Genomic DNA, 23,922 nt, shown 5'->3' with positions numbered 1-23,922 from the left:
TAACCTAAAAAATTAATAAAATCTTTTAAATTGAAACTTCTCGAACTATAAAAACTAAGTAGAAAGCGTATCGAAAATGTATAGGGTAGATTAGTAATTTAGTCTAAGATTAAGTCGGATGATATGAACGATCCAGATCATTTTAACAGGTTTTATCTTCGCTCAACGTTTTCTAGAAAAGTTACTAAAGATATTCCTATAATAAATATCAATTATTTTAAACCTCTCATAATCATAATTTCGTTTTTGTTAGGATCACTCTCATGTTGTCTCCGTTCATTTACATTCTACTTGAGCTTCATAATAATAACAAAAATAGAGATGCTACAACATATTGACGGCGGGTGGTGGAGTAAAATAAGAGCTTCCTCAGTAATAAATTTTAAACTTTCGGTAATTTATTTATTATAATTATAATTAATATTATTCATACTCCTATTACCATTATTATTATAATTAATAGAAAAAAATAATACATGTAGGACTTTAAAAGAAGTAAAAGACCTAAAAGGAGTTAGTAATTAAATACAAGTTTTGTTGGAATAAATCACCTCTCTCATTATATATATATTATAATAATAATAATAATAAAATAAAAAAAAAAAGAGAGAGAGAAAAAATAACCTTCACTCAAGGGAAGTTTCACAAACCTACTATTAATTATTTGACCCAATTTAATTTGACCATCACAATTAATATGTATAATAAAGGGTATTTATTATTTATGAAATTAATATATTTTCACACCTCATTAAAAAATTATGAAAATGTTGTTTAAAAGATTCTTTGGGTTAAAATGGAAGATGCCCCACCTATTTAAAATCATTTTCTGGTGCTACTTTCCTGACTCCAAAATTTATTTAAATTTTTCTAGATAACAAAATTTAAACATAAAATATATTTCATTTAGGATCCGAAAGAAAACATCACATAAACATAATTCAACACTTAAATACTTTGAATATTTTACAAACTAGTAGAGTCATCGTATGATGAAAGGTTTGTAATACGAGATCAAAATAAGCCGAAGCAAAAATATATGTTATTGCCATGACTCTACCACCAACTTCATCCTTGTCTTGTCCTTACTCTTACTTGAAAAGATTAATAAAAAATATCCAGTAATTACATCTACTATTGGGGTACGGAAGTGCAAACACAAGCATGTCGTGATTGAAAACTTCCCTTAAATTTCATCTATTGTTCTTATCGTCAAATTGTGACCATATTAGTAGTCACAAAACATTTGTTATTATATCGCCAAAGTTTCCTAAAAACATAATTATAACAATACCATCCGTACCGTCACAAAACACTAGAGGTCATGTCGCCATTTTTTTTCTAAATTTCACTTTCGTAACTAGCCTGTGCGTAACATTATGATTAGCATCATGTCACCATACCATAAGTTATGTACATGGATCATAAAATATCATAGGATTACTAACGATTCATGGTCAAACTCTTATCATACTCATCACATCTCACAAAAAAATTCATTTTAGGACCAAATTGTCACTCTAACATCAAGGCAATATCGCCATCTCGTTACATTCCCTAATTCTTATGGCTTGTAAAGACATACATATGCATGACGTGTCGTAAAATAAGAATGTGTAATGCAGTTTGTGACGTACCATCATGGCTATTCATAACATATTATCATTTCCTCCGGGACTAGACCGTCTATCGAGCCTCAATACATGCAGTTCATAAGCTCAAATCCTCGTGCCTCACTTGTTGCTATACAAATGCCAATGGCATTCTTGTAAAAGCCAAAGAGTTGTGAGTGACCTTGAGATATTTTCTTTCAAGCTCAAAGATACAATACAACCCTTGACTATAGTGAGTAAATGAAAGAGAGTAAGAGTAATTCCAGCAGAACATGGATATTCAATCACTTAAGAGAGTTAAGAAGGGATTCTGAAGCAAAACTATTCCACTCAAATTTGACAAAGTATGGGGGTAGATAAAAGAAAGCTAAGAATTACTAAATGCTGCTAAAAGTTCAGTACATGAAATTCATCTTTTAAACAAAACCAGAAATCTCTAAAGCCAAATATAATCAATTTAGGAGAGAGCATAATCAAGTCTGGTACCGTACACGAAAAATAAATATACCATGATCAAAACAGAGACTGTCATTTCATCCCAGTGAAAAGAAACAAGGACCCGCATCTTCAATCACCCTTTCTCCTGAACGAACATCCCTCGGTGAGTCTAGCGCGCCCACCAGTTGGCTGGCATAAGACTGTCTGGCAGTTACCGCATACCACAACAGTTTGTGAGTGGCTGAAGACAGTGGTACTGCATTTCATCACAAAACAACAATCAGAAACTTTCAATCCAAAACATCTTAAGACAGAATCTACGAGAATTATCAATATAACAAAGTAATGAAAAGTGATGGGGCTTACATGTTGAAGCATCCCTGGCACTTAACGTCCTTCAAACCAACGGGGTACGCAACAATTAAAGGGAAAGCTTGTCAGAATATAATATAAATCAAGGCAAAAAAAAAAAACTTTAACTAAGAATATATGTATGCTTCCAAGAAGAGCCCCAAGAAACACTCTGTAGGATAGTAAACAGATGCGCTGAATTTGACTAGAGTATCATTAAAAAATAATACCATGAAGAAGGAGTTGGGTGATTGCACAAGGCGCTTGAGCTTGTGCTTCCTCTTCTCTAGCTCAGCAGGAGGATTCAGCAAATCAATATCGTTTTGGAGAACCTATTGGCATAAAACAAAACATCCCCATTTGAATAACTTAAAAGTTCAGAATCTGAAACAACGTTTAAAGGTCACAAAATTGCAACATGAACCAACAGCATTGAATTGATAAGAATAGTGGCACAACCACAAGTCAACAAACAAAATCAGCATAAAATTATATGCCTCTCAGTTATCACATGCTCCAACAAGTGTTTGAATGGGTAACTTTAGTAGTTGACTTCTTGGTTTTTTTATTAAAAATATTCCCAGACATGTTAAGGACACATAAAAGACGCATTCAAATCACTACGAAGTAATGTTAAGAACACATGTGGGATGTACTAAAAAATAATGTTAAAATACATAAACATATATATATATACACTTCCTTTTTTTTTTTTTATGAAGAAATGTTCCTTCCAATTTCAGAAAACCACGCCAAGATAAAACAGCAGCAACATTGACAAAAAAGAAAATGGAAAAACAAAAAATAAAAACTCTGCGAAGTTCGGTGCATCAGATGTAATCCACCGCTGTGCAAATTTCTGTGCATATTTCCACCAAATTGCGTCAGGTTTCCAGTTTTCCTAAATGAAAAATACTTCATTGCACTAAATCGACGACAAGTATTCCTCTTCCTACTCGACTTATTTAAATATAATATAAAGCTAACTTCCTACTAAACCCTTCCCAAAAAATCGTTGACAACAAAAAAATCTGAGTCTCAGTTCTTCAATGCAAAAATAATCGAAGAAAAATCAGAGACAAAACCGTAGCTTTTAATGTAAGAATAGGTTTAAAATGCATCAATTCTTCTATCTTCTGTCTACAAAGATGAATCAGCTCACTCGTAAGTGTCTCAAGCAAAAGTGCGGAGCATAAAATACACATAAATACATTCAACTTCGCGGCCACACAATTCTCGAACATAACCAAAACGGGAAACACAATACAATTAATCAAGTTGAAAAGGAATGAGAACTAACCATCTTGAAAAATCCTGGAAAGGAACAGACGAAAGAGTGAAATCCTGCGCAAGCCAAAAGAAAGTAGCGCACGACCGCAACAGAGGGAGAGAGCAAGAACCCTAAAACCTCGATCTTTATATATAGTGATGCGTGGGGCGGTACAGAAATGGGCTTCTTAAGTTTGAAAGGCCTGAGTTTGGGCCTCAAGTTGGATAATAGATGGGCCTTGTAGACACCTTATGGAAATTTGGGCCTCACCTTTTGATGTTCCAATAATGCCCTTCCNTTTTTTTTTTTTTTTTTTTTTTTTTTTTTTTTTTTTTATAATTTATTTGGGTCCTTCAAATTTGAACTAATTTCTTTTTGGTCCTTGAATTTAAAAACCAATTGATATATGGTCCGGATATTCTAAATTTGATTCTAATTGGTCGTGCACATACAAAATTAATTTTTAATTGAACATTAGTATAATAAATACATTATATATAAAAAAAATTAATTGGCATATGTTAATTAACACAATCGTTTAGTTTATTCTCTATTATGGACGGTTTATAAACAAATTTCACACTTCAGGTACCAATTAAAAATCAAATTACAATTTTCAAGGATTCGAAAATCTGGACTTTACTAATAAAAATATATTGTTGGACATACAGGATATATCTGAATAGTGTGCAAATTTCTTACATATAGTGTTCATATCGAGATGAGTATTGAGAAAATTTGATTTAATCTATCTCAAGTGTTACGCCGGACAATACTTTTTAATAATTATTAATACATTGAAGAAGATATGTCATAGGATGCAAATTTCTTACCTATAGTGTTCAGATCGAGATGAGTATTCATAAGATTTGATTTAATCTATCTAAAGTGTTCGTTTCGCTGGACAATACTTTTTAATAATTATTAATACATTGAAGAAGATATGTCAAAATCTATGTAAGGTCTCCTATGTGTTCCTAACCGCTAGGAGATCAAGAGAAAGGTTATTTCCAAAGGTCAATAAATCCCGAAAATACACATTGACGTACAAAGATGTATCAAGATTGTCAAAAAAGTGAAAAGAGACATTGCTAAGTATAATGGTTATATGTGAAGTGAAGAAGATATGTCCTATGCATAATTTCTTATCGAGTTTATATTACTAAAACAGAAGATCTGCTTGGAGTAACTTTATGATCTCTCGCCACCGATAGAATTGTCGATCACGAATGAAGTTAATAGACATCTGTAACCTTTCAAACTCAACTTCGTGCAAGAACGATGAGAAAGAACAAGGTAGAGAAATTGTTCTTTCGAACAGGATGCTTCATGAATAATGTTAAGAGATGTAAAAGATTATTCTACTCTTGACCAAAAAAATAAGCATCAGCAACTCGGAAAACAAACATATAATGTAACATTGACTCAAAGTTAATCTTAAAAACTAAACCACAGCCTCTCCTTTGTACAACTACCACATAGCTGTATGATCTGCGAATGTCTCCTTAGTCGCGTGATTCCTCGTCGCCACCGCTATGGATCAGCTGATCGATTAATCAAGTAAGATTAGTATAAAGTTGACTGAGGATGAACAAATAACACTAGATTTAGAGAGATATGCTTACCAGGGAGCCAACTCTCTCATATGCTTCCATTACTTTTGGGTTTTGCTCGTCTTCATACCCCACTTGCAGTATTCTTGGTCCGTTGATAGACCAGAATGCTCTACGGCCAGCATCCTAATAGGAGCAAAGAAACTATGATACTTTTGAGCCAAGAAGCATAGACCCTTTAAGGTTTTCACAGTAAGATGACAAACAAAATGTAAGGGGTATTAAAGTAGAAATGTATTCATCTCTTTAACCTGTAATATGATCATGTATATAGCCTCCAACGCTTGAACTCGAATTTCAGGGTCATCGATTTGCTCGCGCTCAATTGAAAGCGCAGTACCAAGCTCAAGTGGCATTTTTGATGTATCCTCCTCCTTGTAAACCTGCTCGCAGAAATGCATCGATATAAATGTTTAGTAAATATTCTCGCTATCGATATAAATGCATTGATAGACTGAAAATATTTAGTATATTCTCGTTTATTCCTCTTTCCTTCGTTACCTATCTTCTTACTTGCCTTGTATATTTTTTACCATTGTCACTATTTCCTCCCTGGTACAAATATTCTCTTTTAACTTTAGGGTTGTATTATTCCAAGAAATAGGAATTAAGAAAATATTATTACTCGAGTAAAAACAACAAAAAATTCTAGAAACTGACTGTAAGCATCAATATGAAAAATCCTCACAAATGCAAAAAAGGAAAGAGCATGTGCAGGTGCCTCTCAAAGTCTTCAGTCGTCTCATTCTTTTTTTTTTTTTTAGTGTTTCAATTCCAGGCTGTGGGGTGAAATTTTAACGTTGCATACATATGAACAGGGAGAACCTAACATAGTTTGGCTGCAGGCGATGAAAAGATCATTCAAATCAGAGTTCAACAAGCTGGACTGTATTTATATTTGCAGTAAATATTAGGTGTGTGTTCCTGTATTTATGCTGAAAATAAAGTTTACTTAGTTTCTAGGTAGACGCGGCCATGCTCCTTTATAAGAAACCTTGGCTGCAACAGCCTTGAAATGGCACAACCTACTTCCAACTATGGAACCCTAGTCCTAACCATAACCAAACTAGTTAGAGCCAAGGGAGTTGCCAAATAGCCCATTCCATTTTGATCTCTAAGAAGTACATAAAAGTATTACCTTGTTCCCAGCAACAGGGAGAAGTAAAGCTGGCCAAAGGAACTCCGCTATCAAGAGTAAATTTTGTAACTGGCCTTCTGCTTCAAAGCAACAATTTCTGAGAGTTCCAAATACCTTAAACAAGCAAATCAAATGAAGACATGAGTCCAGTGATCCAACCAACATCGATTGAAGATGTACTTAGATTATATCTAAATTGTAAATAATTGAACAATACGTATAGAGTTGGAATCTGGGCTGAAATGAGTAAATGAACCAATCACAAGCATGTCTTAGTTTCCCAAATTACCAAAAAAATAAAAATAATATGTTGGTACCAATCATGTACATCAATCAAAATGTAAACTAGTTAGGGCATCTTTCTTTTTGGTTGTTTTGTCTTTTTCTGTTCCCATCGTGAACTTTTATTCTTGAACATTTGTCTTCCTTTAAACACATTGAAAAGTGGCTTCTTGTTCAAAGAAAAAAGTTAGCAGTGGTAATTAAGTAATTCTACAATAACCTCGTTTAGAAGCTTGAACTTCTTTAGACATCCATCGGACTTACTCCATTCTTCCGAAGTTGACTAGTTGAATCATACTGCCTAATTATCTGCTTCAAAAGTCCCCGCTTCGGATCAAGTAAAAGCTTCCTTCCAGCTTCCTTCTTTGATATGTTTACAAGTATGGAAGCCACATGCTCAAAGGGATCATCTAGTAGAGAATAAATTTAAAACATCAAATGAACACTGAAAACTATAGATCACTAATGTAGAAAATTGATGTACTTTAAATTACAAGGATGTCAATGTTGGGTTTTATACAACATTAATGTTTGGAGAGGTTAGGTTAAGGCTGCAAAGGATCTGGCCTTGAGGTATTGCAATTATTTATTATTATTATTATTATTCTTTTCTAGAGAGGCCAAAGAACTGGTAAACACATTTCCAAGTGCAGCAGAGCAAATTAAGTTGGTAAACCACTGCAAGTGGAGATCTAAGAAGAAACAAATATAAGTTTAAAACCTTGCGACCCTAAATATTTAAATTTTATATTATAAATATGGAGTCCAAAATTCTTGAAAAGTAACACATCGTCCAAAGCACACTGAAGTAGAGAAGAAGCAAGACATACCACTGGATTCGCTTTCCGAACGACAAAATGATCTGACAATCTTCATAACATAGAGACCTTGCATCTTGTCATCTCCAGTCTATGAAGCAGAATTGATAACCATAAGAACTATTTTCTTAGTTCATTAAGATCATGAAAGCCTAAACTATTTGAAAAGAAAATCCTTAAAATGTTCTCAAACAAATTAAAAAAATAGCTCATTTCAACATTAACCAAAGACAAGGCCACTGTAACAATGTAGGCACACCTGCAGTAACGAAGCAATACCAGCATCCAACTGTGTTAAATTAACCAGAAGCATTACTAGCAAATGTCTAATGCTGGAGTCCACATTATACAAAAGATCCATAACTGCTCCAATCAGTCCCAATTCTATCATCTTTGCAGCTAGATCAGAATTTTGTGAAAGATTAACAAGAGCTTCAGCTGCAGGTTCTGCAACATCCTGAAATGATGGACAATATATCAATACGGAATTATTCATATTCTATGAGTAACTTTTGCCAAATACTTTGAACCATACTACCAACGCATGGCCAACTTCCTTAAATTAATAATATCCACCAAATAGGTTTTGCGACAGTTAAAAGAAATTACATAATATTAGTGCATCCCATCATAAATCTTGAAACCCACCTTCTTAATGATGCAAATGAAGTAATGAAATTGAAACGCTAAATTTCCCTAGTGTAAAGCATGAGTTATATTTAAACCATAATCAGCAGGAAATATTATGACAACTTTTGCCAGCCTATCAATAATCAGCAAGATTAACACAGTGTAATAATGAAAGAAAGTTAGGAATAAAACTCTCTGAGATGTTCAATAAAACTCTCTGAGATGTTCAGTTGTTTGCTTATGCATAACGTTTAGGACAAATGGAATTTTTAATTCAAACTCTGCCATCCAACATCATAGAAAGAAGAATACATGACAGCGTTAATAACCAACTCTATAAAGAAGAAAGATGCACACCTTTTGTTCTCTCAAGAGTCGAGCTAATGATGGTAGCAGAATGGATGGATACTTGGCAAGAGACTGCAGCCCATCCTCAGACCCAGTTAAACCTTGAACAATATCTATTGCCCCTTTCCTCAACTATACAGCAAAAAAAACAAAATTCTGATACTTACAAATTTATAAAACCTAATTGTTATTACAGGCAAACTGAATTAGCAATCCACTGAGGCAAACACAATATTCGTATGGCAACCACAGAACTTCCCATATTCAACTTTCAGTTTTAATACATCACTCATTGCTAAGAAATAAAAGGCGTCACAGGGATCAAAACGTGCAAATTTAACTTCTGAAACACTTGAAACAGGAAATGAATCATCTAATTCTAGGAAAATAAAACAGAGTAAGTGAATGTAAATTGAAATTGATGCAATAAAATCATAGATTGGGTTTAAATTTTAACATTTCATATGAAAAACAGCATTGAATGCTGCATTTCACCAACTCATCGACCTACTACAAAATGAATATCTGAAAACCCTTAATCGACATCGAAAGAGATGGGGAATTCGCAGATAATAATGGCTTTTACAAATAAAGAACAGATGAGAAGCATAATGGGACTTACTTGAGGTGAGGGCGAAGAGAGAAACTGTATCAATTCTTCTAGTTCAGTCGCCATATGCTCTTTGCAGCTGAAGAAGGGTGTTTCTTCTCCGATGAGTGGAATTGCCCTTTTTCAAATTACAAAACTCTACATATAGGTTTTTAGACTTTAAGTGGCTGATATAATAACAGCAAGGTGTTTAAAATAGATCATAATTAGCTATATAGGCCTCATGCAATAATAATTTGGTTTTAAAAAATTCAGCTAACTAACACTAGTTTTCAAAAAATTGTTTAAGATATGTAAGAACCCAAATAGAGAATTTAGGAGGAAACATGCACAAGTTTTAAAAACATAAAATAAAATTGTTATCAAATGAAACCTAAGTTAAATAAGTAGCTTAAATTTCAATCAATACGTGAAAAACCCTCTACAAAAAAAATAGACATAAAAAAAGTATTAGAAAAATTATCTACAATCAATAATTATTATCTTGAGAGGCCATTTGTAGATTATTTTGCTGCTTTGTCAGACCCATTAATAATTATAAGATATATACATTTAACTTAACTTATAAGATGCCCTTTAAATGCTAGAATATGAAATTTTCTCTTTATTTATATGGTTACTAACTATATTTACAGCTAATTTAATTTACAAAGATTAGTCTTGGAATCTCAAACGTTTGACGGTTTAAAAAACTAAACCTCTAATTTTAAATTATGTTGTAAAAGTTTAAGAATATGAATTTTTTTCTCAAATCTTTGATTATAGCTTAAAAAAAAAAAACTGAACCACTATGTCCCTTTGTCTACTTTTAAATTTACTGAGCNTTTTTTTTTTTTTTTTTTTTTTTTTTTTTTTTTTTGTTGATAATTTTAGTTATTGGGGATATAAAGTGATTCGAGCTCGTTACCAAATGCATTTGATGTCATTTTAAAGCAGAAAAACGAAAACATTTAAGTTGCAAGCTCAATTAACAGCAAGTTTCCAGTTTTCCTTAAAGAATTGGGGAATGAGAAATATTTCATTGCACTAACTCCACGATTAAATATGATCTTTCGGTAACTTCCTACTAAACCCTCCCCCAAAAAATCGTTGANAAAAAAAAAAAAAAAAAAAAAAAAAAAAAAAAAAAATTTACTGAAGAATAGGTTTCAAAACAGAGATGATCGGAAAAAAAAAAACAGANAAAAAAAAAAAAAAAAGAAAAAAAAAAAAAAAAAAGAACAGAAAGACAACAAAAAATTTACTGAAGAATAGGTTTCAAATGAATCAATTCTTCCATATTCTGTCAACAAAGATGCATCCATACACTCGAAAGCAAAGTGAGGAGCAAAAAGTAGGCCTAAATACATTCAATTTGCAGCCATGCAATTCTCGAACATATCCAAAACAGGAAGCTTAATGCAATACACCGAGTCGAAGAGGAATGGAGAACTCACCATAATGAAAAACCCCTGGAAAAGGACCGGTGAAGAACGGAAATCCTGCGAAGCCAAACAAAAACAGAGGGAAGGAGCAAGAACCCTAAAACCTCGCTCTGATAAATGGGCTTTTTCATACAAATGGGTGGGCTCTGGGTTTTCAATGATGCCCTCCCAAATTTATCACTTTGCTTTTTGCCCCCCACTGTTTTATTTATTTATTCTTTTTTCCTACAATCATTTATGTTTGGTCCTTTACTTTCCACCTAATTTCTATTTTGGGTTAAAATTTTAAATTTTACAAGTTCGTGTAACGATCCAATTTTTTTCGTATGTATTGAAGTCGAAGTCGTTACTTAAAAGCTAGCAATTTTATAATTTCAAACATTTCGAAGGACTAAAAAAAAAACATATAAGTGGCTAATTACAAGTGAAAGGCACCCTCGTGCTCGGCTGTTGTTGCTACAATTGTCTCCCACCCGAAGGCTATACGGTATTCTATAGCCGATCGTAATCATAACTGTGGACAAAGGTGACATATTCGTTTGTTTGTACGAAAATCAAGTGACTGTCGTGTCAGATGTCCACCGTTAGCAGATATTGTCCTCTTTGGAGTTTTTCTTTTAGGGCTTCTTTTTAAAATGCGTTACTAGGGAGAGGTTTCTACACCCTTATAAAGAATGTGATGTTCCCCTCTCCAACCGACGTGGGATCTCACAGTACAACCCCATTCGGGACTCAGCATCCTCGTTAGCACTCGTTCTTCTTTCCAACTGATGTGGGATCTCACAATTTACCCCCTTCAAGGCCTAGCGTCATCGCTAGCACTCGTTCCTCTCTCCAATCGATGTGGGGTCTCACAATTCACCCTCCTTCGAGCCCAGCGTCCTTGCTAGCACTCATTCCTTTCTCGAATTGATTTGGGGTCTCACAATTTACCCTCCTCCGGGCCCAACGTCCTCGCTAACACTCATTCCTTTCTCCAATCGATGTGGGGTCTCATAATTCATCCTCCTCCTGGCCCAACATCCTCGCTAGCTTTCATTCCTCTCTCCAATTGATGTGGGGTCTCACAATTCACCCTCCTTCGAGACCAACGTCCTCACTAGCACTCGTTCTTCTCTCCAATCGATGCGAGATCTCACAATCCATCCCCTTTCGAGGCAACCGTCCTCGCTAGCACTCGTTCCTCTCTCTAATCTATGTGGGTTCTCACAAAGAATTTGGGATCAACCCGTCAACTTTTAAGACACTATGAATCAAATGTATTTTAAAACCTAATCTAGCTAGCATCTCGAAAACCCGAATCTTTGATTTCATCAAAAGAGACGACTCAAAAGCCTATTTGGGTTTACGTATCGAAGAAATTCCGCTAAAAAAAATGCAAAAATAATTTGTTCCCAATGAAGAATGGACCATCACTTTTACCCCTTTTATCCTCTTCAATAACTCCACAAACCTTCTTTACTATGGTACCCATGGAGAAAAATAGGACACCTATTCTAATCTATATGTGTTTTTAGGCTTTTTATTGCTACACAAATATTGTTGTGTTGTAAAAAGATTCGGTATTTATTGGTCGGTCGAAATTATTTGTTCCAAGTCTCTTTCTTATGAATACTCTACGAAAATAGGGTTAATTCAGTATTGTGAAGACAGCCTAACTGACGATCGTTTCATTTAGATGATTCATTTTCAAGTCCCGACTTTTGTCCATAGGGTAAACTGTTCTTGTGATAGGTTGATTTCAAAAAATCGTACCTCTCGTCATCGTCGTTTTTTGTGAAAACAAAAATATGTATGTGATGTCCTACATTGGTTGGGGAGGAGAACAAAGCACCATAAGGGACTTCCCCTAGCAAACGTGTTTTAAAGCCTTGAGGGGAAGCTCGAAAGGGAAAGCGGAAAGAGGAGAATATCTGCTAGCGGTGGATCTGGGTCATTACAAATGGTATTAGAGTCAGATACTGGACGATGTGCCAGCCTTCTCGTTGTTCCCCGAAGGGGGATAGACGCCTATTAGAGCCAGATATCAGACGATGTGCCAGCCTTCTCGTTGTTCCCCGAAGGGGGATAGACACGAGGCGATGTGTCAGTAAGGACACTGGGCCCCAAAGTGGGGTGGATTTGGTGGCGGTCCCACATCAATTGGAGAAGGAACGAGTGCCCGAATGCTGGGCCCCAAAAGGGGGTGGATTGTGATGTCCCACATTGGTTGAGGAGGAGCACAAAACACCCATTATATAAGGACGCTGGCCCCAAAGGGGGTGGATTTGGTGGCGTCCCACATCGATTGGAGAAAGAAACGAGTGCCAGAGAGAATGCTGGGTGTCACGGTCATGCTTGTCCAAGGCGTGTTGCCTATGGCCGCATGTCCATGACAAGCCCAACCAAATGTCTCAGAATGTACTACAGGGGGATACGACTAGTTGTCCTTCTCCCTACCCAAGGTTATATATTGTGAGCAGTTGTTATTTCTCTCTTGCTTGCTTATATAACGTCTCTTTCAAAAATCTCTCTTTGCCCTCGTTTTCTAAAACCTTCTCTTAAAATCGAGGCCAGAGGCTCGAGCATACGTCGATTGGCCGTAGGCGACGCAAGAACAAATTGGCTTAGCTCACTTGTTGTTGGAAAGTGAGTGTCGTACAATCGCAAGTCCGCTGCCATCAAAAGTGCAATTGTGACACTGGACCTGAAGGGGTGGGGTGGATTGTGACCTCCCACATTGGTTGGGAAGGAGAACAAAATACCCTTTACAAGGGAGTGGAAACCTTCCCTACTAGACGCTTTTAAAGCTTTGAGGGGAAGCCCGAAAGTCTCCTCAAGGTAAAGCCCAAAGATGACAATATCTTGTAGCGGTAGATTTGGGTCGTTACAATTTATTGATCAATTTAAAAAAAAAAAAAATCAATAAATATAGAATGAACCAATTCTATACGTTTCCTTCTTATCTTTTACATTATTTGATTGCAAAATCCCTTTTGTCAAATGCTTATCTTATGAGGATCCTAAGAAGATTCCTTTGTTTGATTTATATATCTTAGGGAGATATTGTAAGTTATTTACTCCGCCAACATAGGTTATGATAGACACGAGAATCTATTTCCTTAAAGCCACATGACTCTTGCATGCTCCAGTTATCGATCATCCATTAACGATTCACTCTAAAGACAAAAGATAACAAAAATGAACCACTTCAAGCTAACAAAAGTCGACAGTTGAAGATTGAGTTGACGCGTGTCGACGTCTGGGACGAGTCGAGATCGCACGTCGATTGTTGAGGCAACTTAGATACTCACCTAGGGCTCAGCTCGTTGGAATCTATGTCCTAAAACTCGTAATTTTTGTAATTGAGGATCTCTTAGTCGTATCGACTTAGAAACTCCTCATTTGAATCTGCAAGTGAACTTAATACCAAAAACGCTAGATGTCTTCTAAATTCGAGTTTGAGACCGGCGTGGGTCCCTTCGAGTATCCCAAAAATAGATGATTTAAAAATTATATCGAATAAAAATAACACATTAAAAAAATATATATGGAATGAAATATTAAAATAAGTTGACTTTAATGTATAGCAGCATCACATAAATATAAATTATAGGAATGTGTGAAATTAATTATTCTTAAATTTCAATTAGGACATATTGAAATAAAGCATAAATTTATTATATATTATGAATTCCAATAAATACAATTAACAAAAAAAAATTATCATAATTATTAATTATTTTTTTAATCATTAATAAAAAAAATTAGAGATTTAAATCTTCGTCTTAAATTTTTAAAAATAAGAATAAAAAGAAATTGGAAATGAAAATATTTTCCATTAAATTAAAAGTCCAATTCCTAAAACATTGTCGGACTTTTAAATTTTTTAATATATTTTTTAACTTACCAATTTAATAATATAGAAAATTTTATTATATATTTTTTTAAAAATTTAGAAACTAAAATTTACAAATTCACATATTAAATTAATTTTTTTTTATAAAATCAAACTAATTTCAAATCATATAATTAACCAAAAGATTTAAAATTAAAAAAATATGGGAAGCAAATGAAAATACCTATAATTCATGGGGACAACAATGAAATTATATTTAATTATAAGGACTAACTTGCAATTTCTCATCAATTCCATTTATTGGTCCTCCCTCACTCATGGAGTATGCCAGCTATTGAAATCATTACCTTTGCATTATTCTCATTGTCATCATTATTCATACAAATTTTTATTCTCAACTAAATAAAATTAATTTTTTTCTAAAGAAAATAATAATAATAATATAATTTTATTTTACTAATTTCGACTATAGCCCTTTTAACTTTATTAATTGAATTCAAAACTTAAATATTACCATTTTTACTAATTTTCACTAATTTCAAAATTAAATAATTAAAAAAAGTAAAATGAAAAGATAGTAATTAAATATGATAATTTTTTTAAAAATTATTATAAATTTTTTCCGAACAGTAATAGTAGTCAAATTCTTTTCACTAATTAAAATAACGGTAACTTCTCGAACAAGTAGAGATACGAAGACTAAAATGAAAATTTTTAATTTTTTTTTGTTATATATTTGCAATTAATTTCTAAGTTTAATATATTTATTGATATTAAATTAATTTAAATTATAGTAACAAATAAATTATTAATTTTTAATTCAAAACAAATTAATTTGGAAGGCATTAGGTGACAATTGTAAATGGGTTATAATTTCCATGAGCAATTGATTTTTATTATTTTATTATAAATAAATAAATAAAATAAAATAAAGAATGTTAGTTCATGAAGTGTCTTACTCATGCTTCTAATGTGGAGTTCTGTGTCTCAATCTTCAAAATATTTTCATTAAACTTATATTTCAAATTTTTTTTTCTTAAATTTAATTTTTTCCTATCTCAAAATAATTAAAATGAGCTACATGAATGATTATTGTCTCTATTCATTTATATATTAAAAAAATAAAAAATAAAAAATAAAAAGACGTATTTTAATCTGTCGTATTTTCATTTTTTTAGTTCCCGTACTTTTAAAATATTAATGTTCATAATTTTAAATTTTGTGTCTAATAAATCTCTATATTTCTTGTCTCAGTCATTTATATTTAAACATTAATTTTTTTATATGATACTCACTTACGCTAATTTAGAAATGATCATCAGTTTATAATCAATAAATACTATCTCCATTGATACGAGGCATTTTGGAAAGCCCAAAGTAAAGTCATGGGTGTTTATGTTGGATGATAAAAGTTCCATATCGGCTAATTTAGGAAATGATCATAAGTTTATAATCAAGGAATACGATCTCAATTGGATGAGGCCTTTTAGGAAGCCCAAAGCAAAGTCACTAGAGCTTATGCTCAAAATGAACAATATCATACCAATGTGGAGAGTTGCGTTCATCTGACATGGTATCAGAGCAATGTTTTAACCATGCCAATCTTCAAATGTCGAATATAGGACTCCTGAAAAGGAGTCGAGGAGCAACGTTTTAACCATGCCAATAGATTGGTAAATCCTCAAATGTCGAATATAGGACTCCAAAAGAAAAGGAGTCTTGCTTCCTTGGAGGCATAGTAAAAAAAAACTAAGACTCTAAAAGAAAAAAAAGAGTCGAGCATCGATCGAGCATCGATTAAGGAGAGGCTAACCTGGTATCAAAACCATGCTCTAAACTTAGCCATGCCGATAGATTGGTAAATCTTCAAAGAACATAGGACTCTAAAAAAAAGAAGCTGAGCCTCCTGGGAGGCATAATAAAAGATGACTAAGACTCTAAAAGAAAAAAAGAGTCGAGCGTGGATTAAAACATAGGACTCCAAAAGAAAAGGAATCGAGCCTTCATTAAAACATAGGACTCTAAAAGAAAATGAGTCGAGCTTCCTCGGAAGCATAGTAAAAAATGACTAAGACTCTAAAAGAAGAAAAGGAGTCGAGCCTCAATTAAGCGGAGGCGTACGTTGTTCGAGGGGAGGTGTTGAATACTATCGGTACGAGGCTTTTTGTGTTCATATACGCATACCCTTTCTCCTTCTCTCTTGAGTCTGCAACAAAATTTGGACAGTTCTGGTGTCACTATCGGCTCATCCTCGTAATATAAATCCCTTTTTCTAAAGAGTTCCATAGAACAATCCAAAGAACAACGCTCCAATTCTCACAAATTTCTTCAAAATCACAAAAGAAAAAGAAATAAATAAACGAAGCATTTGGATGTTCTAACGTGCCTGCATATTATTCCCTTCCTTGTCCGTTTCTCTCTCGTTTATTCCATATAAATTTCCACTGTTTTTTTCTCTGAACCCTATTTTTTTTTCAAGAAAAAGGTTATTTGGAAGAAGCAATGTCAACATAGCTGGCTGGTGGGGACTCTAAGCCCCACAAAATGCTACTCTCCTGCTTCGAATCTCTCTTTCTTTTCGTTCTTCTTTTTTGTTTGTTGTTTTTTGTTCTCTCCTTCTCTCCTCTGTTCTTCGATGTTCTTGTTTATTTAGAAATCTTCTGGAAAATGGGTAATGATTTGAGTGATTTGATTATTCTTTTTTTATTTTGATTTTGATTTTGATTTTGGGTTTCTGGGGTTGAATTTTGTTTCCTGTTTTTGAAGAAGCTCTGTGATATATGAACACAGCCAAGATGCTCTGTATACGACACAGCAAAATGAACCCACCTATTTCTTTCAACTTGCAGTACCAGACAACACTGTTTTGCTGCTTTACAGCCCACACATTGCATTACTTGATATATATCGAGTTTTAATTCCTCTAGTTTCATTTCATTTTTCCCCCTTTTTGCTCTTTCCCTCTCCCCTTCTCTCTAGATTATCACTTTTTTCTTCTTGTTGTTGTTCTTGATCATCGATCGTTTTTCTTCCTTCGATTTTAGTTTGACCACATGGGTATTGTTCATCTGATTGAATCGTGCAAAGAATAGGAGGGTTTTCGATCATTTTCTTATTGTTCTTCCGCTGAATCGGGGTTTGGGGTTTTGGGTTGAATCTACATTATTACTCTTTTGTTGTTCTTCATATTATTCGAGTTTTCGCGACATGGGTTTTGTTCATCTGATTGTTTCGTTAAAAGGGTAGACGAGATTTTGATCTGATTTTGTTCATCTGATTGTTCTTCGTGGGTTTGTATTGATTTTTCCTTTTGCAATAAAACTCTGAGTTGTTGTTGTCGGCGCAAGGTCACTTTCTGTCGGCATTGTCTGTATCCAATGATGCATTTGGTATTAATTTAACCAAAAAGTACCCTCCCACTGTTTCTTTCTGCTGCTGTTTAGCCGATTTCGTCTTCTTCTTCTTCTTCATACGATTTTAACTTCAGCAGCATTTGCTGGAAGTGATGATCGGACTCCATTTTTTTGTGATTTTTGAGCTCTAAGAACATTCTTCATTGCTTTTGAAATGTGGGTTGAATTTCATCGTCTTTACTCGTTTACTGGAAGGAGAAGAGTTCTGCAATTGCTGATTGTTAAATGATGCTACGCTTTCAAAAGATCTGCATCGTTCTCTGTAGTTTCTTCACAATTTCAGGTTTGAAGTTCAAGATGATGTATGTTTGTTTTCAATCTGTTCTTCTTCTTGTTCTTGCTGAATTTAGATGTTCATTAGGAAAAGATGAAGATCTGTAGATTCAGCTTCATTCTTGTAGTTGAGTGTAAGATTTGCTTTCATATCAATCACTTTCGGGTATGCGCCGTGCACTCGGTTTGGTTTGTGATCTGAAAATTCAGGGATGGGATTTAGAATTGTTTAACTTGTTTGGGTTGTTACAAATGGTACTAGAGCTAGATATTGGGCGTTGTGTTAGCGAGGACGCTGGGCTCCCAAGGGGTGGATTGTGAGATCCAACATTGGTTGGAGAGGGGAACGAAGCAACCTCTCCTTAGGAGACGCGTTTTAAAAACCTTGAGGGAAAGCTTAAAAGGGAAAACTCAAAGAGAACGATATTTTCTAGCGGTGGGTTTGAGCTGTTACAAATGGTATTAGAGCCAGACACTGGGTGGTGAGTCAGCGAGGACGCTGGGTCCCCAATGGGGGTGGATTGTGAGATCCCACATCGGTTGGAGAGGGAAACGAGGGTGTGGAAACCTCTCCTTAAGGGAAACCCAAAGAAGACAATATCTGCAAGCGGTGAGTTTGAGATGTTATAAATGGTATTAGAGCCAGACACCGGGTCCCCAAGGGGGTTGGATTGTGAGATCCCACATCGGCTGGAGAAGGGAACGAAGCATTGCTTATAAGGGTGTAGAAACCTCTTCCTAGTAGAAGCGTTTTAAAAACCTTGAGGGAAAGCCTGAAAGGGAAAACTCAAAGAGAACAATATCTGCTAGCGGTGGGTTTGAGCTGTTACAAATGGTATTAGAGCCAGACACTGGGTGGTGAGTCAGCGAGGACGCTGGGTCCCCAAGGGGGTTGGATTGTGAGATCCCACATCAGTTGGAGAGGGGAACGAATTGGATTGTGAGACCCCACATCGGTTGGAGAGGGGAACGAGGGTGTGGAAACCTCTCCCTGTTACAAATGGTACCAGAGCCGGACACCAGGCAGTGAGTTAGCAAGGACGCTGGGTCCCCAAAGGGGTTGGATTGTGAGATCCCACATCGGTTGGAGAGGGGAACGAAACATGACTTATAAGGGTGTGGAAACCTCTTCCTAGTATACGCATTTTAAAAACCTTGAGGGAAAGCCTGAAAGGGAAAACCCAAAGAGGACAATATTGGCTAGCGGTGGGTTTGAGCTGTTATAAATGATGTCGGAGCTAGGCACCGGTGCTGGATCCCCAAGGGGGTGGATTGTGAGATCCTACATCGGTTGGAAAAAGGAACGAAGCATCCTTATAAGGGTATGGAACCTCTTCCTAGTAGACGCGTTTTAAAACCTTATAAGAGTGTGGAACCTCTTCCTTGTAGCCCGGAAGGGAAAGCCCAAAGAGGACAATATCTGGTAGCGGTGGGTTTGAGCTATTACAAATGGTGTCAGAGCTAGGCACCGGTGCTGGGTCCCCAAGGGGGAGGTGGATTGTGAGATTCCACATCGGTTGGAAAAAGGAACGAAGCATTCCTTATAAGGGTGTGGAACCTCTTTCTAGTAGACGCGTTTTAAAACCTTGATAGGAAGCCCGGAAGGGAAAGCCTAAAGAGAACAATATCTGCTAGCGGTGGTGGGTTTGGGCCGTTACATTAACACGTAGTTCTATATTCCCCAATATGATTGTTGTAATTTTCTTTTTCATTTGTGTTTCAGATTCAATGTATAATAGTGTGTATAGTAGTTGTTATACTGTAAAAAAGCATCAACGGTGAAGGGAAGAACCCACATGAGATGTCAAGGGTCCTTGCAGCAGTATTAGGAGGTTCTGCAGGAGCCGTGGCATTGGTGGGATTGACTATTATACTTATAAGATTCTTAGCACGCTCAAGAAACGCTGCAAGAACTTCCGAGACGGGCTCTTCGGATCCTTCTGTTCAAGGTATTCTCTTCGTCTTCGTCGCCCGAGTTATCCATTAGCATATGTATTTTGTTTTTCAGAAGGATGATCATCAGTTGGTTGTGTTTTTCATTACTTGTAGTTGGAAGGCATGTTGGTATTGAATTGTCTCTACGAGATGCTCGACATTTCGAGATGGCGGAGTTGGCGATAGCCACTAATGATTTCAGCGACAAGAATTTGATCGGAGAAGGGAAATTTGGGGAGGTCTATAAGGGCATGCTTCATGATGGAATGTTCGTCGCTATCAAAAAGCGACATGGAGCGCCGAGTCAGGATTTTGTAGATGAGGTAATATTCATTTATTGTCTTGTAAGCCTTCGACATCGATATATTTCCAACCTGAACGTGCATAATTTGAGCACGTATGGAAACGGAATTGCTTCACTCACCTGTATTTTCTTTTGAGATTGTCGTGTATGTATTGATTCGTGCTAAACCAAGAGTTTCTCTAAGATCCCACGTTGGTTAGAGAGGAGAACGTTGCATTCCTTATAAGGATGTGGAAATCTCTCCCTAGTAGATGTGTTTTAAAATCTTGAGGGGAACCTCAAAAGGAAAAGCCCAAAGAGGATTATATTGCTAGTGGTGAGATTGGGCTGTTACAAATGGTATTAGAGTCAGACACTGAGTGGTGTACCAACGAGGACGTTGGACCGCCAAGGAGGGTGGATTGTGAGATCTCACATTGGTTGGAGACGGGAACGAAACATTCCTTATAAGGATGTGGAAACCTCTCCCTGTTAGACGCGTTTTAAAACCTTGAGGGGAAGCCCAGAAGGGAAATCCCCAAAAAAGACAATATCTGTCGGCGGTGGGCTTGGGCTGTTACAAATGGTATCAGAGCTAGACACCGAACGGTGTGCCAACGAGGACGTTGGGCCTCCAAGGGGGTGGGCGGCGTGCCAACGAGAACGTTGGGCCTCAAAGGAGGGTGGATTGTGAGATCCTACATTGGTTGGAGAGGGGAACAAAACATTCCTTATAAGAATGTGGAAACCTCTCCCTGTTAGATGTTAGACGCGTTTTAAAACCTTGAGAGGAAGCCCAGAAGGGAAAATCCAAAAAGGCAATATCTGCCGACAGTGGGCTTGGGCTATTACAAATGGTATCAGAGCCAGACACCAGGCGGTGTGCCAACGAGAACGTTGGGCCTCCAAGGGGGTGGGCGGTGTGCCAACGAGCACATTGGGCCTCCAAGGGGGTGGATTGTGAGATCCTACATTGGTTGGAGAGGGGAACAAAGCATTCCTTATAAGGGTGTAGAAACTTCTCCCTAGTAGATGTGTTTTAAAAACCTCGAGGGGCAACCTATAAGGGAAATTCCAAAAAAGACAATATTTGCTAGCAGTGGGCTTGAGCTGTTACAAATGGTATTAGAGCCAGACACCGGGTAGTGTAGTGTGCCAACGAGGACGTTGGGCCCCAAAGGGGGTGGGTGAGATCTCACATTGGTTGGAAAGGGGAACGAAACATTCCTGTTAAGGGTGTGAAAACCTCTCCCTAATAGACGTGTTTTAAAAACCTTGAGGAGAAGTCCAAAAGAAAAAGTCCAAAGAGGACAATATCTACTAGCGGTGGGCTTGAGCCGTTACCGTTTCAGTTGATTCTGCCTTCTAATTTAGTTCATTTACTATCAGGTACACTACCTCTCGTCTATTCGGCATCGAAATCTCGTAACTCTTTTGGGCTACTGCCAGGAAAACAACTTACAGTTCCTCATCTTCGATTATATACCCAATGGGAGCGTTTCTAGCCACATATATGGTAACGGTTATCATACATGTAAAAGCGTTATTTCTCAAAAGTCGCTCCAAACTCACTCTTAAAGAGCATCGTTTTTGCAGGCACCGAGCAGCGTTCAGCCGAGAGGCTCGAGTTCAAGATCAGACTCTCAATAGCTCTGGGGGCAGCTAAAGGTGAACCTCTGCAAACAGTGAGCATTTATTTGCATCTCTTCTAGATTGACTAACCATCAAATATATCAATGGTGAAACCAAATTCTTATCTACGAAAGCTTTCGACAAACTCGTCCCTCGGTAACCTGACCTGATTATCGTACGTAGGTCTGGCACATCTTCACTCCATAAGCCCTCGTTTGATACACAAAAACTTCAAGACGTCCAACGTTCTCGTCGACGAGAATTTTATAGCTAAAGTGGCAGATGCAGGACTTCACAATGTCATGGGAAGATCTGACATTTCAGAATCGTCGTCTCGAGCAGCAGCGGATGAGATATTCCTCGCTCCCGAGTATTGATTCTAAAACTTCTACCTTTTTCCATATTCTATTGTATGATTGTTCATCTTCCATCCTCTTTTGTAGGGTAAAGGAGTTTCGACAATTTTCGGAGAAAAGTGACGTATATAGTTTTGGCGTATTCCTTTTCGAGTTGATAAGCGGTCAAAAAGCTACCGATGTGCCCGTTTCCGATCCAAGTTATACTCTGGTTGATTGGGTAAGTAGATTTCGACAATTTTCAAAGCTTCATTTTATACTAGCTGATCATGTCTTGCTCGAAATTATCTCGATATCGATCATACTTTATTAGAGACATTGTTTTAGGTAACTTTGATACACAGTTTACTTTTCTCGATATGAATCCCGTCTCGAGGTTAATGAAAGCAATACCAGAGTAATTCACATAGGTCTAGTATCTGGGATTTTTTTCGACTTTTTTGTTTATCGAATTCTGAAACCGTGTCTCGTTCCATGCCTATTTGAAAGATACAAAACAAACAGGAAACGAGCGATATTGCTAGCTTTATAGATCCGAGATTGGGGAAGAGCTTCACCGAGGATGGTATGGCTGAAGTGATGAACTTGATACTTCAATGCGTCGGATCTTCGAGCGAGAGGCGCCCCGGGATGAGCTATGTGGTGATGGAGCTTGAAAGGATACTGGAGAAAGAGGTGAACTTGACAACAGTGATGGGAGAAGGAAGCCCAACTGTTACCCTTGGGAGTCAGTTGTTCAAAGCCACGAAGTGAAATTCTAGAAGCTTTAGCTCGAATACCAACATCAGCTCTCTTGCAGACGTGAAAACCGAGAGGAACGGAAAACACGGGCTTCGTCGATAGCTAAAAAGTGTGGTATATGTGTAATAAGGTTCTTTTTAGTTCTTTAATTTTTTAATTTTTTAAGAGTAAGAGACCTCAGCTGTTGTAAGTGTATAAAAAATGAAACAGCTGAATCATTCTTTTTATCATTAACTGATTGTTGATTGTTCATATGAAAGTGAACTGAGATTGGTGTGCCGTTCGAGAATCCGACCAATCCAATCAAACCCGACAGCGTTGGGGGTCGGGTAAGCATTTTTCTCGATTTGGGTTCGTGGGTTGTTATTTTTTTTTTTATTTGGTTCCGTTCAAACTAAATTTGTTTCACTTCAACCCTAAGAGTTTGCCGCTCACCTTGAATTGCATTCCGTGCACCGTTTTTTTACTCTCGTTACTCTTTGAATTTTAGTGTTGCTAACAATCGCACCCGTCTCTTTATTTTCGTTGAATGCATGTGGCCGACCTCTCGTCTCTCAGACCTCTACTCTCTCGTCACCGTGACATCTTCTTAGCGTTGAATGAGTATCATAGGTTATCATCGATTTGAGATGTGTATCAGTACCTATAAAATAGTCCAGATCTATTTTGATCTATATGTTTTTGTGTTAGGATATATAGAAATATTGTTTTTTATTGGGTCGGGTTACCAACCCAATTCAATTCCTTCGAGTATCTAACCCGATAGGTTAAAAAAATCACCCCAACCTAAGTTAACTCGGGTATTTCCTTTCCTTTCGGTGTTTTTGGCACTTCTAGCTTATGAACGGTTTTTTATTTCTACTTTCTTCTCATTTGCGAGCTTTTTTTTATTAGTTTCTTGGACTCACTTTTTGTT

At 36.3% G+C, this 23,922-nt stretch overlaps 3 protein-coding genes across 5 annotated transcripts; 1 reads left to right on the top strand and 2 right to left on the bottom strand.

The window, feature by feature from the left end:
* Positions 1-1,924: 1,924 nt before the first annotated feature.
* LOC111808031 (40S ribosomal protein S27-2) lies at positions 1,925-3,808 on the bottom strand. Its single transcript, XM_023693803.1, has 4 exons — positions 3,703-3,808; positions 2,633-2,734; positions 2,418-2,446; positions 1,925-2,307 (listed from the first exon to the last, which is right to left on the bottom strand). The coding sequence occupies exons 1-4, from the start codon at positions 3,703-3,705 to the stop codon at positions 2,181-2,183; spliced, it is 261 nt and encodes an 86-aa protein (XP_023549571.1). The 5' UTR covers positions 3,706-3,808; the 3' UTR covers positions 1,925-2,180.
* Positions 3,809-4,969: 1,161 nt separating this feature from the next.
* Positions 4,970-10,683, bottom strand: LOC111809378 (protein HGH1 homolog). Its single transcript, XM_023695828.1, has 10 exons — positions 10,548-10,683; positions 9,124-9,249; positions 8,511-8,633; positions 7,783-7,980; positions 7,536-7,614; positions 6,970-7,115; positions 6,424-6,537; positions 5,537-5,668; positions 5,298-5,411; positions 4,970-5,216 (listed from the first exon to the last, which is right to left on the bottom strand). Exons 2-10 carry the CDS (start codon positions 9,175-9,177, stop codon positions 5,178-5,180), a joined length of 999 nt encoding a protein of 332 aa, XP_023551596.1. The 5' UTR covers positions 9,178-9,249; positions 10,548-10,683; the 3' UTR covers positions 4,970-5,177.
* A 5,986-nt stretch (positions 10,684-16,669) lies between these two features.
* Positions 16,670-23,349, top strand: LOC111808703 (putative serine/threonine-protein kinase). Of its 3 annotated transcripts, none has more exons than XM_023694846.1 (8): positions 16,670-18,069; positions 19,783-20,008; positions 20,109-20,317; positions 21,667-21,793; positions 21,874-21,945; positions 22,093-22,279; positions 22,353-22,485; positions 22,755-23,349. In XM_023694846.1, the coding sequence occupies exons 2-8, from the start codon at positions 19,861-19,863 to the stop codon at positions 23,016-23,018; spliced, it is 1,140 nt and encodes a 379-aa protein (XP_023550614.1). In that variant the 5' UTR covers positions 16,670-18,069; positions 19,783-19,860; the 3' UTR covers positions 23,019-23,349. The 3 variants fall into 3 exon arrangements, with proteins under 3 accessions (XP_023550614.1, XP_023550617.1, XP_023550615.1); XM_023694849.1 differs by having other exon boundaries at positions 16,670-18,088; XM_023694847.1 differs by lacking the exon at positions 16,670-18,069 and having other exon boundaries at positions 19,444-20,008.
* Positions 23,350-23,922: the final 573 nt, after the last annotated feature.

Source organism: Cucurbita pepo, chromosome LG13 (assembly GCF_002806865.2).
Source record: "Cucurbita pepo subsp. pepo cultivar mu-cu-16 chromosome LG13, ASM280686v2, whole genome shotgun sequence".
NCBI classification, from domain to species: Eukaryota; Viridiplantae; Streptophyta; class Magnoliopsida; order Cucurbitales; family Cucurbitaceae; genus Cucurbita; species Cucurbita pepo.
This window is presented reverse-complemented; position numbering and strand designations above follow the sequence as displayed.